The 11,601-nt window shown below is 38.9% G+C and overlaps 1 protein-coding gene across 4 annotated transcripts in view; it reads right to left on the bottom strand.

Annotated features, from left to right (window-relative positions):
- The window catches only part of ABCC9 (ATP binding cassette subfamily C member 9), a 67,835-nt gene extending 60,330 nt beyond the window's left edge, over positions 1–7,505 (bottom strand). For all 4 annotated transcript variants that reach the window (XM_086610557.1, XM_009977927.2, XM_086610555.1 and 1 more), the window contains exons 1-5: positions 7,361–7,505; positions 4,303–4,444; positions 3,806–3,927; positions 2,543–2,709; positions 1,636–1,878 (exon numbers count right to left, since the gene is read on the bottom strand). In XM_086610557.1, the coding sequence (XP_086466683.1) occupies positions 1,636–1,878; positions 2,543–2,709; positions 3,806–3,927; positions 4,303–4,444; positions 7,361–7,505 (819 nt within the window). The remainder of the gene's footprint in view (positions 1–1,635; positions 1,879–2,542; positions 2,710–3,805; positions 3,928–4,302; positions 4,445–7,360) is intronic.
- Positions 7,506–11,601: the final 4,096 nt, after the last annotated feature.

Raw genomic sequence — 11,601 nt, forward strand, 5'->3', positions numbered from 1 at the left:
ACACATTTCTCCATGGGAGTGAACTGCAGTGAGTTCTGCTGCCTGGCTCTTTGGACTGGTTTTAGTCTTTTGGTTTACTTTATCCATGAAGTATGAGTTTACTTTAGGGTTACAGCCTGGTTTTGAATATTAGCATAAATGTGTTAAAGGCTGTGGTAATCTCAAGACTTAAAAAAATCATGGAAACCAAAAAATGTGATGGAACCCAGCTTTATAAATGTAGGTGCCTGTAACTGCACAGGTACATTTATGCAAGTCTTCCTATGTGCATGATGCACGCCCAAGGAAGCTACACACTGAATGTCTGCATTCATGCACACGAGCAATGTCACACTTAACTTGCCTTTCAGCATCTGAACGGCGTGTCTGTGCAGGCACACATGGTATCTGCAGGTGTAAATGAGCTACAGTGCAAAATGTTTGCACCCAGTCCTCATGCCTGTCCTTAAGAATGGCACGAAGACTCAGATCCTCAGAGCACGTGGGTGCCTAAGACTCTTTGGTCTCTTTAAATAAAATTTAGGAACCAAATGCTTCTTTAAGGAGTTGACCTAAGGGATGCACTTCTTTGCTGTGAGAAGCTCAATTCCAATGACTCAGTAGTTGTCTGCTTAAAGCAGAAGGGTCTTGGTCTCCAGTTTTGTAGGCATTGACTAAAAAGAAAGAGAAGTGATCTAAGTCTATTAAAATAGAAACAATTTTACTGATTATGATTTCATTTCAGAGGGCACAGAAAGGAGCCTGCAGCTCCATCAGTTGCTGGGAGCAGAGAGCTACTCCTCCCAGCTTCCCCTTGCATTGCAGCTCTAAACTGTCCACTGCTTGGAAACACCTTTATCTGGTGTGTGCAGGAACAAGATTTACATGCTTTTGCCCTATACAAAGTGGCCTCTGAATGCCTGTATTCTCTCTGTTTATGCTTAAGAATCTATATATAGGTGTAAATCAGGGAGGCAGGCTCTTGAATCCTTCCTCCTTTTTGCAAAACAAAATATTTCTTTCTTTTTTTTTTTTTTTTGGCAGAAATCACCAGCTTTAAGCACAAATGAAATGCCATGGTTTTGCCTAAACACATCCATAAGTTTCTCTGGAAGCTCCTGCCTTCCTTACCCAGTGAGTTGGCCCAACTGTGGCTTTTGTACTGGGTCTGGCTGGGATGGAGTTAATTTTCTTCATAGCAGCCCGTATGGTGCTGTGTTTTGGACTGGTGACCAAAACACCAGTGTTTTGGCTATTCTCGATGTGTGGTTTTGGCTGTTTCTTTTTCTGGAGAAAAAAGTGAAGATGAGTGTTTCCAGCTGAAAGCATGGACGGAATGTCTTCTAATTTAAGATGTTGTCATAAGTAGCTAAGATTTAAACAAAACTTTCACTTTTAAAATGAAATCAAGCAAATGATCAGTCTGTTATGGTTTTGGTTTCCAGTTGCTCTCAATCTGGCATCTCTCCCCTGCTGTAAATTCACTTAAACTCAAACAGTAACCATTGGATTGGAACTTCCTAAGCCAAGTTTCACCTTAGAACAAACAGTCCTACGTTAAAAATTCCTAAAACTAGGTTTTCATAGAAGCACATAAAATTTGAAGTGACACTATCAATTCTAAGGCCAAACAGTGACATGAACAACTTTGGTTACCTTTTGTTCCTCATACGCTTCTTTGAGACAAACGTAATTTGTCAGTGCTCTCATTGCAATTGGAAGCTTTCCGATTGCCTTCAGGTCCACAGGTTTCTTGTGAGCAGATATAATGAGAGTATTCATCCACCAATAAGTTGCCTTTGAGAGCAAATTGACAAATGGCTGCAGAAACCTCACCCCCAGGTCCTGTAGATCCTCTGGTGGCTTTACTTTCTGAGGGTTCATGAAAAATACATACCTCTGGAGAGGAGAAAATAGACAGCATATGCTCAGGAATTATCTTATTAACAGCCTATCTTTATCTGAAGTAGAACAAAAAAAATATTTTGGGATATAAATATTTTATAAATGTAAATTTGCATGTAAATATGAAAATTTCTATTTTGATAGTGTAACTGGCAAGAAATTGAGCAATATGGGATGTGGATACAGCTCTGTAGCCTGCCAGTACTACCTATCATTACCCAAACAACAAAAAATAATCCTCAGGATATAATAATTTTATAAATTCTCATGGGCAAGAACATATACTAACTTATACATTCACTACATATATAGTTTATCTGCATTAACACAGCACACACAGTATTGATCACACACACACATATATCTTTATATGCACAAATACGCATGTATATCTATCTGTACAAGTAGGTATGAACTCTCTGTGTGTATACATATGCACAGGCACACATACATTCCAAGTCCAGGGGACACATCGGGGACGTGCATTTTAAAGAGATGCCAGGTCCCACTGACTTCTTCAGAATTAACCAGACCTTTATGGTTAAGCTAAACTTAGACCTATACTTGACACCAGCCAGAGTTACTGGGACTGAAGACCCATCTTCATCCCTGAGATACTACTGATATCTGTTAAGATCCTGATAAAGAAAGCACATACCCTAACTCGAATGACATTGATCTCCACAGCCATCAGCAGCCCATAGAGAATGACCATAATTCCAGTGATGCAGAAACGGAGCTGAGAAAAAGGCACACCGTCCTGGCAGTATCTGACAAGCTTGATTGTTTTGGTGACAAAGGCCATTATCCAGTAAAGAAAGAGAGCTGTAAAACAGGTGCACATGCATAATTTATTATTTTTTTTTTTTTTTTTAATTAGCTATACCAGTGCTGCAGCAATTTTAGCTCTCTCAAACAGAAATATTCCATGGCTTAATTCAGTGCAAGCTTGGTGATCCTCTACATCACGGGCCTGTAGGCTGGCACAGAGTGATGTCAGCCCAAGCCAGGAACTCAGATTTGAGAGATTTGTTTTGCACTTTCTTTTCCCAGGTCACTATTTTCTTTCCTGGGCCACCACCTGTCAAAGAGATCCACAATGATGAGTCTTCACACAATTACAAAAAGTCCACTGAAGATAATCTGAAGGGGAACTTTGCTATTGAAATGAAGTTAAAGCCACTTTTACATCGACAAATATCATATTCCCTATTTGAAAAAGCAGAGTGCATTGCAGGTAAGCTCATTTTGAAAAAGAGTTCATGTAATTTAATTACATCCTGCATCCTGCTTTATACCTGTCAATGGCTAGTTCAGGTTGTTGAGTTATAGGTAATTTGGACCATATACTTCTATGAAGCATTATTCTGCAATGTCTAGTCAAATTCTTCTGACCATCTCCTGGCTGAGATGGATACTGTGAATACCAGGTAGCAGATCCTCAAAGGTAAACTTTCTCCCCTCCACACTTTGGAAAAAAGCAAGAGGTGACATTCATCACTAGACTGAGCAATCTCAGAATCAACTGCAATAGATGCTGAGAAACAACAGCCATCTGCACAGGATGGTTTGTGATCAGATCACTATTAAAAGTGGCCTTTTTTTAAAGCCCTTTTGAATGAAGACAAGTTTTTGCCTCAAAATAATGAGCAGTGTTAAATAATACCTAAAAGCTCATGCTACAAATACAATAGGCATATTATGCTTTCCTTTTTGTGATCATTTTTAAAAGCAGTTTTCAATGTGTGCCTTATAAAAGATGCAATAACTCCTACAGTAATACTAGTTCAAAGAGCAGAGAATTATTCCTTTCTCTTTTAATATTCTCATGCATTTCGTCATCCTCTTCAATGTAAACAAGCTGACTTTGGCTAAACTACTGGGTTTTGTCAGCGTACATAAATATCAGACTTAGACTTACCCAGCAGTAACTTTGGAAAGTTAGATGTTTCAATATTATGGTAATAGACTATGGATACAGTGGCAGCCACAAATCCCATTATAGCTGGTAGAAAGAGATGCAGATGGCGAGATTTCATTTGTCTGAAAATAAATGAGGTGTAAATTAGTGAACTTGGTGTCTTTTTCCACCATTGTTATACTCCTAGGTGTTCTGCTAATCTGTTTAAGAGGACAAATACGACTTTCCTAGAGACAAAAAGATTTTTTCCATGCGAACGCTTTGACTTCTGTCAATATTTACTTTACATTATAGCTGGAGAATAACATTGAGAATAACAATGTGCTAAGAACAATTGTTTCACCTTCATCCCATTCAAATCTGGACAGTTCATGACATGATGACCCATCTTTTTTTGGGATAAATTCCTTATGCTTTATTAGCCAGCCCATCACACATTATCAGTATACATTAACGAATGTAATTAGCTTGGCTATCCACCAAACACCGTCACTTACGTATCAGAAACTATGCCCTCTGCTATTTCACACACGTGTACGAATAGGAGGGTGAACGTCAGGATCCACCGCAGGTTGTGTCCAGGGAAGTGCAGCCAGGTGTTGTGGTGAATCTGGACTTTGGAGCTTTGGCTTCCCCAGCCTGAGAAATAATAGTAATGAAAGAAGAAGTTTATCACACAGCCACCCAGCGAGCGATCCAGTTACCAATTCCCTACTCTAATCCGTAAGTCACACCTGATAGTATACAATCAATACAAAACCCCTACAAGACCATGGGGGCTGTTGTTACTAATCAGATGACGCAGGAGTGTCTGAGTTGCCATGTAGCCCCTCATAATATCAATCTAACCTTGTAGACAATGGGACAACACACTTGCCACAATTATAATCAAAGAGAAGAGGTCCCTGGCCAAGAATAAAGATGAGAAAACCAAAACAAACATCTCAGAGTCCCACCCTCGCACAACCAGGACTGATAGATCGTAAGTGATGGCATCATCGTGTCCTTCCCAGTCACAGAGAAGAGTGAGAAAAGTTTCCAACTGATAGAAGAGTTACATCCTCCAACGAGGCCTCAAAGAGATGTATATAGTTCAAACAACTAACATCTATTATCTCTGTCTCAGGCTTGGTTGGGAGACCTGTCTCAGGGGGTGCTGCATGGCGACCTCCCAGTCCCTGCTCCTCAGGCACAGCCCAGCCTCCTTGCCCTGTGCATTCCTGGCACATTGAAGCTCCCAGCACAGCACCAGGATTCAGATGATTTAATCAACAAATTAATCTTGAAGCCTATTTCCATGTCATCACCTCAGATGGCATCTATCCTTTTCAGGCAAGATCCTCTCTGAAGCCAGCAACCTGGCAAGAGGCAGAACACCAAGGACCTGACAGATGTGACAGTGCTGGAGGGAGCTGGGCACTGATCAGAGGTTAGCCTCTCATGATGGAGAGTCTTATCCTGCATGTTGCTTTTCCGTTGTCCCTTCCCATCCTGGTCCAAGGCTGTCCTCAGTCAAATGGCTGTACATGTCCCTCTTACCACAAGCAATGCCTGGAATTTACTGCCAGACTTCTCGAAGTCCATAGAGAATCCCAAGACCAGCACATTTTGGGGAAGCGAAGAAACAAAACCAAAACCAAAGCCATTGAACTAGGGCAGTGAGCATTGCACCTGTTTCTTTCAGTAACTGCAGAACGGAGTTTAAATTCCAGGATATGCTTTTGATACACAAGGATCTCATTATGCCTAGAGGCTCATCAGATGACTTAGAAACACATAAACCAGAGCCGAGGTTTATTCCTTCTTGGAAACTGTCAGGATTTCACCATTTCCTCCTTGTTTAATATGTAAAGTACTGCAGGAACAATATATTCTCTCTTCTCCATATCTATCTCAAGCATTTTCTATTGTTTCCTGAGATTTTCCTAATCTAATGTGGCTTTCTTTGACCTTGCTCCTATCTTTGTATCTCCCAAGCTGCTTTTCATTTTTATTTCCTATTTGCCCATACATCTGCACAAACATGGTTCATCATTAATTTTGGGTTTTGGAGTCACTCAGACTCCAGCTGGCTTTTAATACTCTGTTCCAACAGCTGTTTGTCCTGATAATCAAGGTACAAAGTAGAAAACAAAGTGTTACATACATACATATAATTTAAACTATTATGGGTTTTTTTTCGAATATTGTTAGAAAATAGAGGGAATTTTCAGTGGCTGCAGTACTGTTTCAAAATTAATTGGCTAATACCTGTAAAAAAATTAAAACAGGCTGCTACAACTTGATGTACAACATGGAACGTTGTAAAAGGTTATCTCTGTCCTCAGACCTGGCATGGAGTTTCCATCAAACACTTCTGCAGAAAGCCCTGTAATTCAAGCATGACTTCCATCCAATCTCAAAGAAAGATGTGGCACTGACATAAAGATCCAGCACTGTTGGAGAGAGTTCTCCATAACCCTTAGAGTTTTTTTCATTCTTTAGTTATTCTTTTATTAGAACTTGTTTCTTATTCCCTTGCTTAATTATTTCATCAGTGTTCAGTCACTGGACCTTGTTAAACCTTTCATTGCTAGGTAATGAGTGTCTTAGCTCACAGGTTCCTGTAGCCTATTATTAAGTCACTTCGGATATTTTTTTGCATAATGGAAGTCCTTAAATCTGTAGTTCAAATATAGTCTCAAATTCAAATCTTCCTTCCAAACACCAGGAAGGTAACATGGAATAACTGACATGCCATTTCTCATGTAGTTGTCCAGAGAATATTTATTTTTATTAATACTTACTGCCTTTTGATGTTATTGAAGTCTCTTTATCTCCTACGATCAGTTAGAATGCCACTGTTTGAGAGCTATGAAAAAAGTACTAAATTGTCTTTATTCCCTCACTGCAAATAACCAGGTTATAGAGACAACTATAGAGAAAAAAATATCATTAGAGTACTAGTTAGATGGGTTTTTTTACAACAATATGAAGTTAGAGCCACTCCACTGTCCTATATTGTTCAACAGAGATTTATCATTTCTTATTTTCATTCCTGTGGAAAAAGTTTATCTCCTTTGCTCTACTTCTGTTTACAAATGTTGGCAAAAGAAGGAATTATTTTGTTTTAAAAGTTTCCTACACTTCTCCTAGCTTTAGATCCAAGTTTCACACTGTAGATATTCTCTGAAATCCACATAACCTAACAGGAATTCAGACTTACTCTCCTAAGTCTTCTAATATCTAATCATAGCAAAGGTTGCAAGCTGCCAACTTCAAATCTGAAGAAACCTTCCTCAGAGATAAGTTTCAAAGCATTTGGATCTGATTTCTCTGGTTCCCATCATCTTTTCATGCTGCTTAGTTCAGATTTGCATCTAAAATCCTCACCATTTCAAGTGGGTTGGCTTCGGGTCCTCTGGGTCAAGTCATTCTCTCTCTTCTTTGTTAAAATTAGTAAAGACAAAGCATCCAACGGTTTGCAACAAGGCCTCCAAGCACATATAAACATGACTGAGTATAAACACACGTTCAAGTGTTTATAGGATCACACAGCTCCATGGAAAAACTCACCAATGAACAAAATTGGGAAGGTGATAAATAGCAAGAAGACATGGGGAACCAAGTTGAGGGCATCCACAAAGCAGACATTTCTTAGGACACCAGCACTGATGTTGTAGGCTGAAGCATTGTCGTTACCACAAAATGCGAGCCTCATTGCTTCCAGAAGGTCTGACTACTGCAAAAAAGAGAGACACATTGAAGCAATAGTTTACTACCGACACTGCTAGCATTCATTTCAGCTAAACACAAAATAAATAAAATAAAGAGATATAGAAGGAGCCGACTGAACAACCCACAGAGAATAATTCAGCTGTCTTTTGAAAATGCTTTCGGGTCCTGTTAAATATAAGCACATTAGAATGAAGGCTGTGTTTATATTAAATTTAGTATTTAGTACACACTCATTAAATACACTATACAATGTTTTCTAGCGTTCATTTTATGCACAAATGTTATGCTGCAAGTGCTCTATGAGAATATAGAGAAGTAACGAGAAAGTTTTGAAAATGAAGTTTTCTCATAAAGAAAGTCAAATGCACATAGACTGACTCCGGTGTGTTACTGCTTCTTTGATGAGCCAACAGACTCTGCACAACATCTCTGTTCATACGATTTGTTGCACTACATTTTCAGTGCCAGCTCTGAACCTTTGATATTTGTGATCTAGCAGCGTTGTATTCACTGATATTTTGTATTTCTTCACTGTCACATAGAACAACAATGGTCACATAAACTAGTCATTACCAACAATGTGCCAAACTCTTAATCAAAGTAGGCTGTACTGAAGATTGCATGGGCAGTAAACCAGCATTTATGCTTGATCCTGCAAAACCTTCTGCATGTGCTTAGCCTCATCTAAGCAACTCTCTGACTTCCATGATTTCTTATGAGATTATCTTTGTACACCAAGATAAGCTCATGCATGCGTGCTTGCAGAGCGTGGGCCATAATATGACCCAGAGTTATAGCAAGCTTCTGGCTTTTATCAACCTTTGCATCGTTTAGTTATTCATTCTTCTCTATAGATGAAACAAGACTGCAATCAAAATGTTTCCTTGCTGGTTTCTTTTCCTTGAGACTTGTACATAGCAACATAGTGCTGTAGAATAGGCTGTATAAACTCATTTGCTCACATATTTCTTTTCCCCAATATTACATACTAAAATGGAAAGAATATCTTTAATTCAGCAAAGTATATGCATACTTGGGGAATGCATCTTTCTGCAGTAACACTGGTATTAATGAGTTTTGTGGAATTGAAACAATATAGACACGCAAAAAATGCATGAACACAGTTTAAAAAAAGTTAGTTGTACGGGGAGAAAAAGGCTTTCCTTCTTTCCTCAAATAGTTCAGATTAGTTCTTCAAGCCTAGTTGTGTAAACAAGGTAAGCATAAACTACTCAAATGCTCCCTTAGAGAGAGCAGAAACATAGAGATCTTCAAAAGAATACTGAGTTCAAAGAGGCACTTTGAACATCTGCTAAACCCTCTTTTTGCTTTTAACTAACTTTATGCTGGATCTGAAAAGCATAATCCATATTGAAATACATCAGTGAAATTTGTAAAGGAGTTCCACTGAAAAGAATGAGATAAATGCAGTCCCTTTTCCGAGCATATCAGCAATTTATGGTCTGAGATTTGTCAGAAGTTAAGCGTAACTCAGAGTCATATGGTGGACCACATCCTGCAAAAATGCATGCAGATACTCACTGCAGTAAAAAAGCTGACAGACAACCCACTCAATCTTCAGTAGAACACAATTTGATGGAGATTTTGGCCCATTCTTTATAATGGAGTGATATGACCACTATCATTCTATCATTTTATTTTTGTATAAAAATATATTCATAAATGCATATGACTAATAATACAAGAGAAACATTATGTTAATATGAATTCTATCTGAAGAGACTGAAGGGTTATTAGCAAAACAAATATGGGACTTTTCAAAAAACTACAGAGTTTCTTTGTTTTTAATTTGCAAAGGCTTGACATGTCTCCTTTAAGAGAAACATAATGGTAATGATATATCTCTTGAAAATCAGAAGCGTTGTTTCCTCATTTTTATCGAAGGTCAGAAGTCCAAGGGAGTTCTGCTGGGAATTTTCCTCCCTTTCCCACAAATAGGACTCTCTTCTGAGATAGCGTAAGATGCTATTGTGGTCTAGTGGTTGGATTGGTACTGAAAAGCAGGAGGATCCTGGGTTCAAATGAGCACTGAATCATTGACTTCCAGTGTAGCTTTTGGCTTCTAGTCAAAAATAAATCTAGGAGAAAGGATTAAAATCATGTCCAAGAGAAGCTAAGGGAACTGTTGGGTTTTTTCTGTTTTTATGGAAGGGAAATGGAACACAGGCAGTAGATGCTCCTTTAGAAGAAAGGACTATTAACTGCACGGAGAGTGCTATCTTCTAGCAAGGACCTACCATTGGTTTGTAGAGGTTTCGTATCACACCCCAAACAGTAGTCCCTAAAAGCTCTCAAGAAAGATGTATCTTTCAAGAAACACATCTGCATCTTCACAAGAATCTGCGCTGTGCCTAGTTTTGTGATAGACTATGTTCAGTAATACATTCTATGCTTTGCACGTTGGTAGAGCTGAGGAAAGACTCTGGTTCTATTGTTAATACTGACACACAGAGACAGTGCCCATCATACTGCTGATAATTTTCAAGAGTAGATATAAGCAGACTATTCACAATACCTTTCTTACAGGTTCATTTAAAAAAAAAAAAAGAATTTAATTGTGTTCTCTTAAAATGAGATAGAAAATCAAAGAGCCTAGGTTGGTTAGTTTGTTAAAAAAAAAAAACACAAAATCAAAAAGATCACATTGCCAATGAAATGAATTCGGGTAATTGACAATAAATTCCCAAGTTTTTAAATCAGAAAACAATTCCTAATTGATCAGCACATCCAGTGACCATGTTCACTCAACCTCCCGAGGCTTAAAATCTATCAAAACATTCTGATCAGTATCTTGACGCTGTGTTGACTCAATGCAGCTTATGATTTGGCCTCATAAAATGTTCACCAGGTACCACTTCCCTTTTTAGCAGCCCCCACTTCAGGACACACATCTAGTACAGTATGGCACTGATAGGGAATAGAAGAGGTAAGAACTGTAGAAGCATTAACAGACCAGTGATCCTTCCTTCCACCCTTCCTTCCTCTCTTCCATCCATTTCTCCAGCAGCACTGTACTAGAAATGAACTATGACTGGAAGTGAAGGACTCATGTTCTGCATCTGTTGATATATGCCAACTTTCATAGACACTTTCTGGTGTTTACACAGACAGGCTGCTAGTAGTTCTCTATATCTTCAAGAGTGATGTATGAAACTACACTGCAGTATATTGAAGCTCTAAGAAATAACTTTATCTCCAGTGTGCCTTCCAGAGAGCAGAAAACCACTCCATCGTTCCCTTCCCATCCATTTCTGGTGCAGAAGGCAGATCTGCTATACCCTTCACAATTTTGCCCACGTGACTCAAACCACTGGGCCTTGCTCTGTTTTCGGAAAACTTACATACACAGGAGGCTCTGGAGATGCGATGATGCACAGGCCCATTACCCCAGGAATAAAGCATGTCATGTAGTTTCTACTTTTTTGCTCAAGTTTCACAGATAGGGGAAATATATTGGATCAAAATTTACTGACATGTAAGGGAGGAAGCTTTGCATTTACAGTCAATGGGAGTGAGAGTCCCAGTTGGCTCAGAGCTGAAATTAGCCAGTACTTTCTGCTGCATCAGGGCATGCCTCCAGAAGCTCGTGTTCACTGGCCTCAAGGTTTAACAAGCTGTGTTCGTTTCCAAAGGAGGACAGAAAGAAAAGCCCCTCAGGCAGAAGAAGTCCTTGATTTCTCAGGACAGTACGGGGCATTTTACAACAATGCTTGCACAGCTCCACCAAAGTTAACAGGAGTTGGACCATGTCAGGTTTCCAGATGTGATTGCTCATCCAAGGAAACTGTAACCTTCAGTTTTATTCAAAGGAAAATTTGAAAATATAACAGCAAAATTTCTATCCCATACTCACAAAGTTCAACATAGCTACAGATAACACATTTCTCAGGGCTGCAAACAGTGCAACTAGCACGTTCAAAAGCTTCAGACTAGTTTGAGAGTCTACATTGCATTTCCAAACAGTATTTCAGTATCGAGAGTTAAGGCTAAAGAGATCTTTAATAATTCTAAAAATCGTAAGGAGTTTTAAAAGGCCTCAGCTGTACTGACTTTTAATG

The sequence above is a fragment of the Tauraco erythrolophus genome, chromosome 4 (genome assembly GCF_009769465.1).
Source record: "Tauraco erythrolophus isolate bTauEry1 chromosome 4, bTauEry1.pri, whole genome shotgun sequence".
Lineage (NCBI taxonomy): Eukaryota > Metazoa > Chordata > Aves > Musophagiformes > Musophagidae > Tauraco > Tauraco erythrolophus.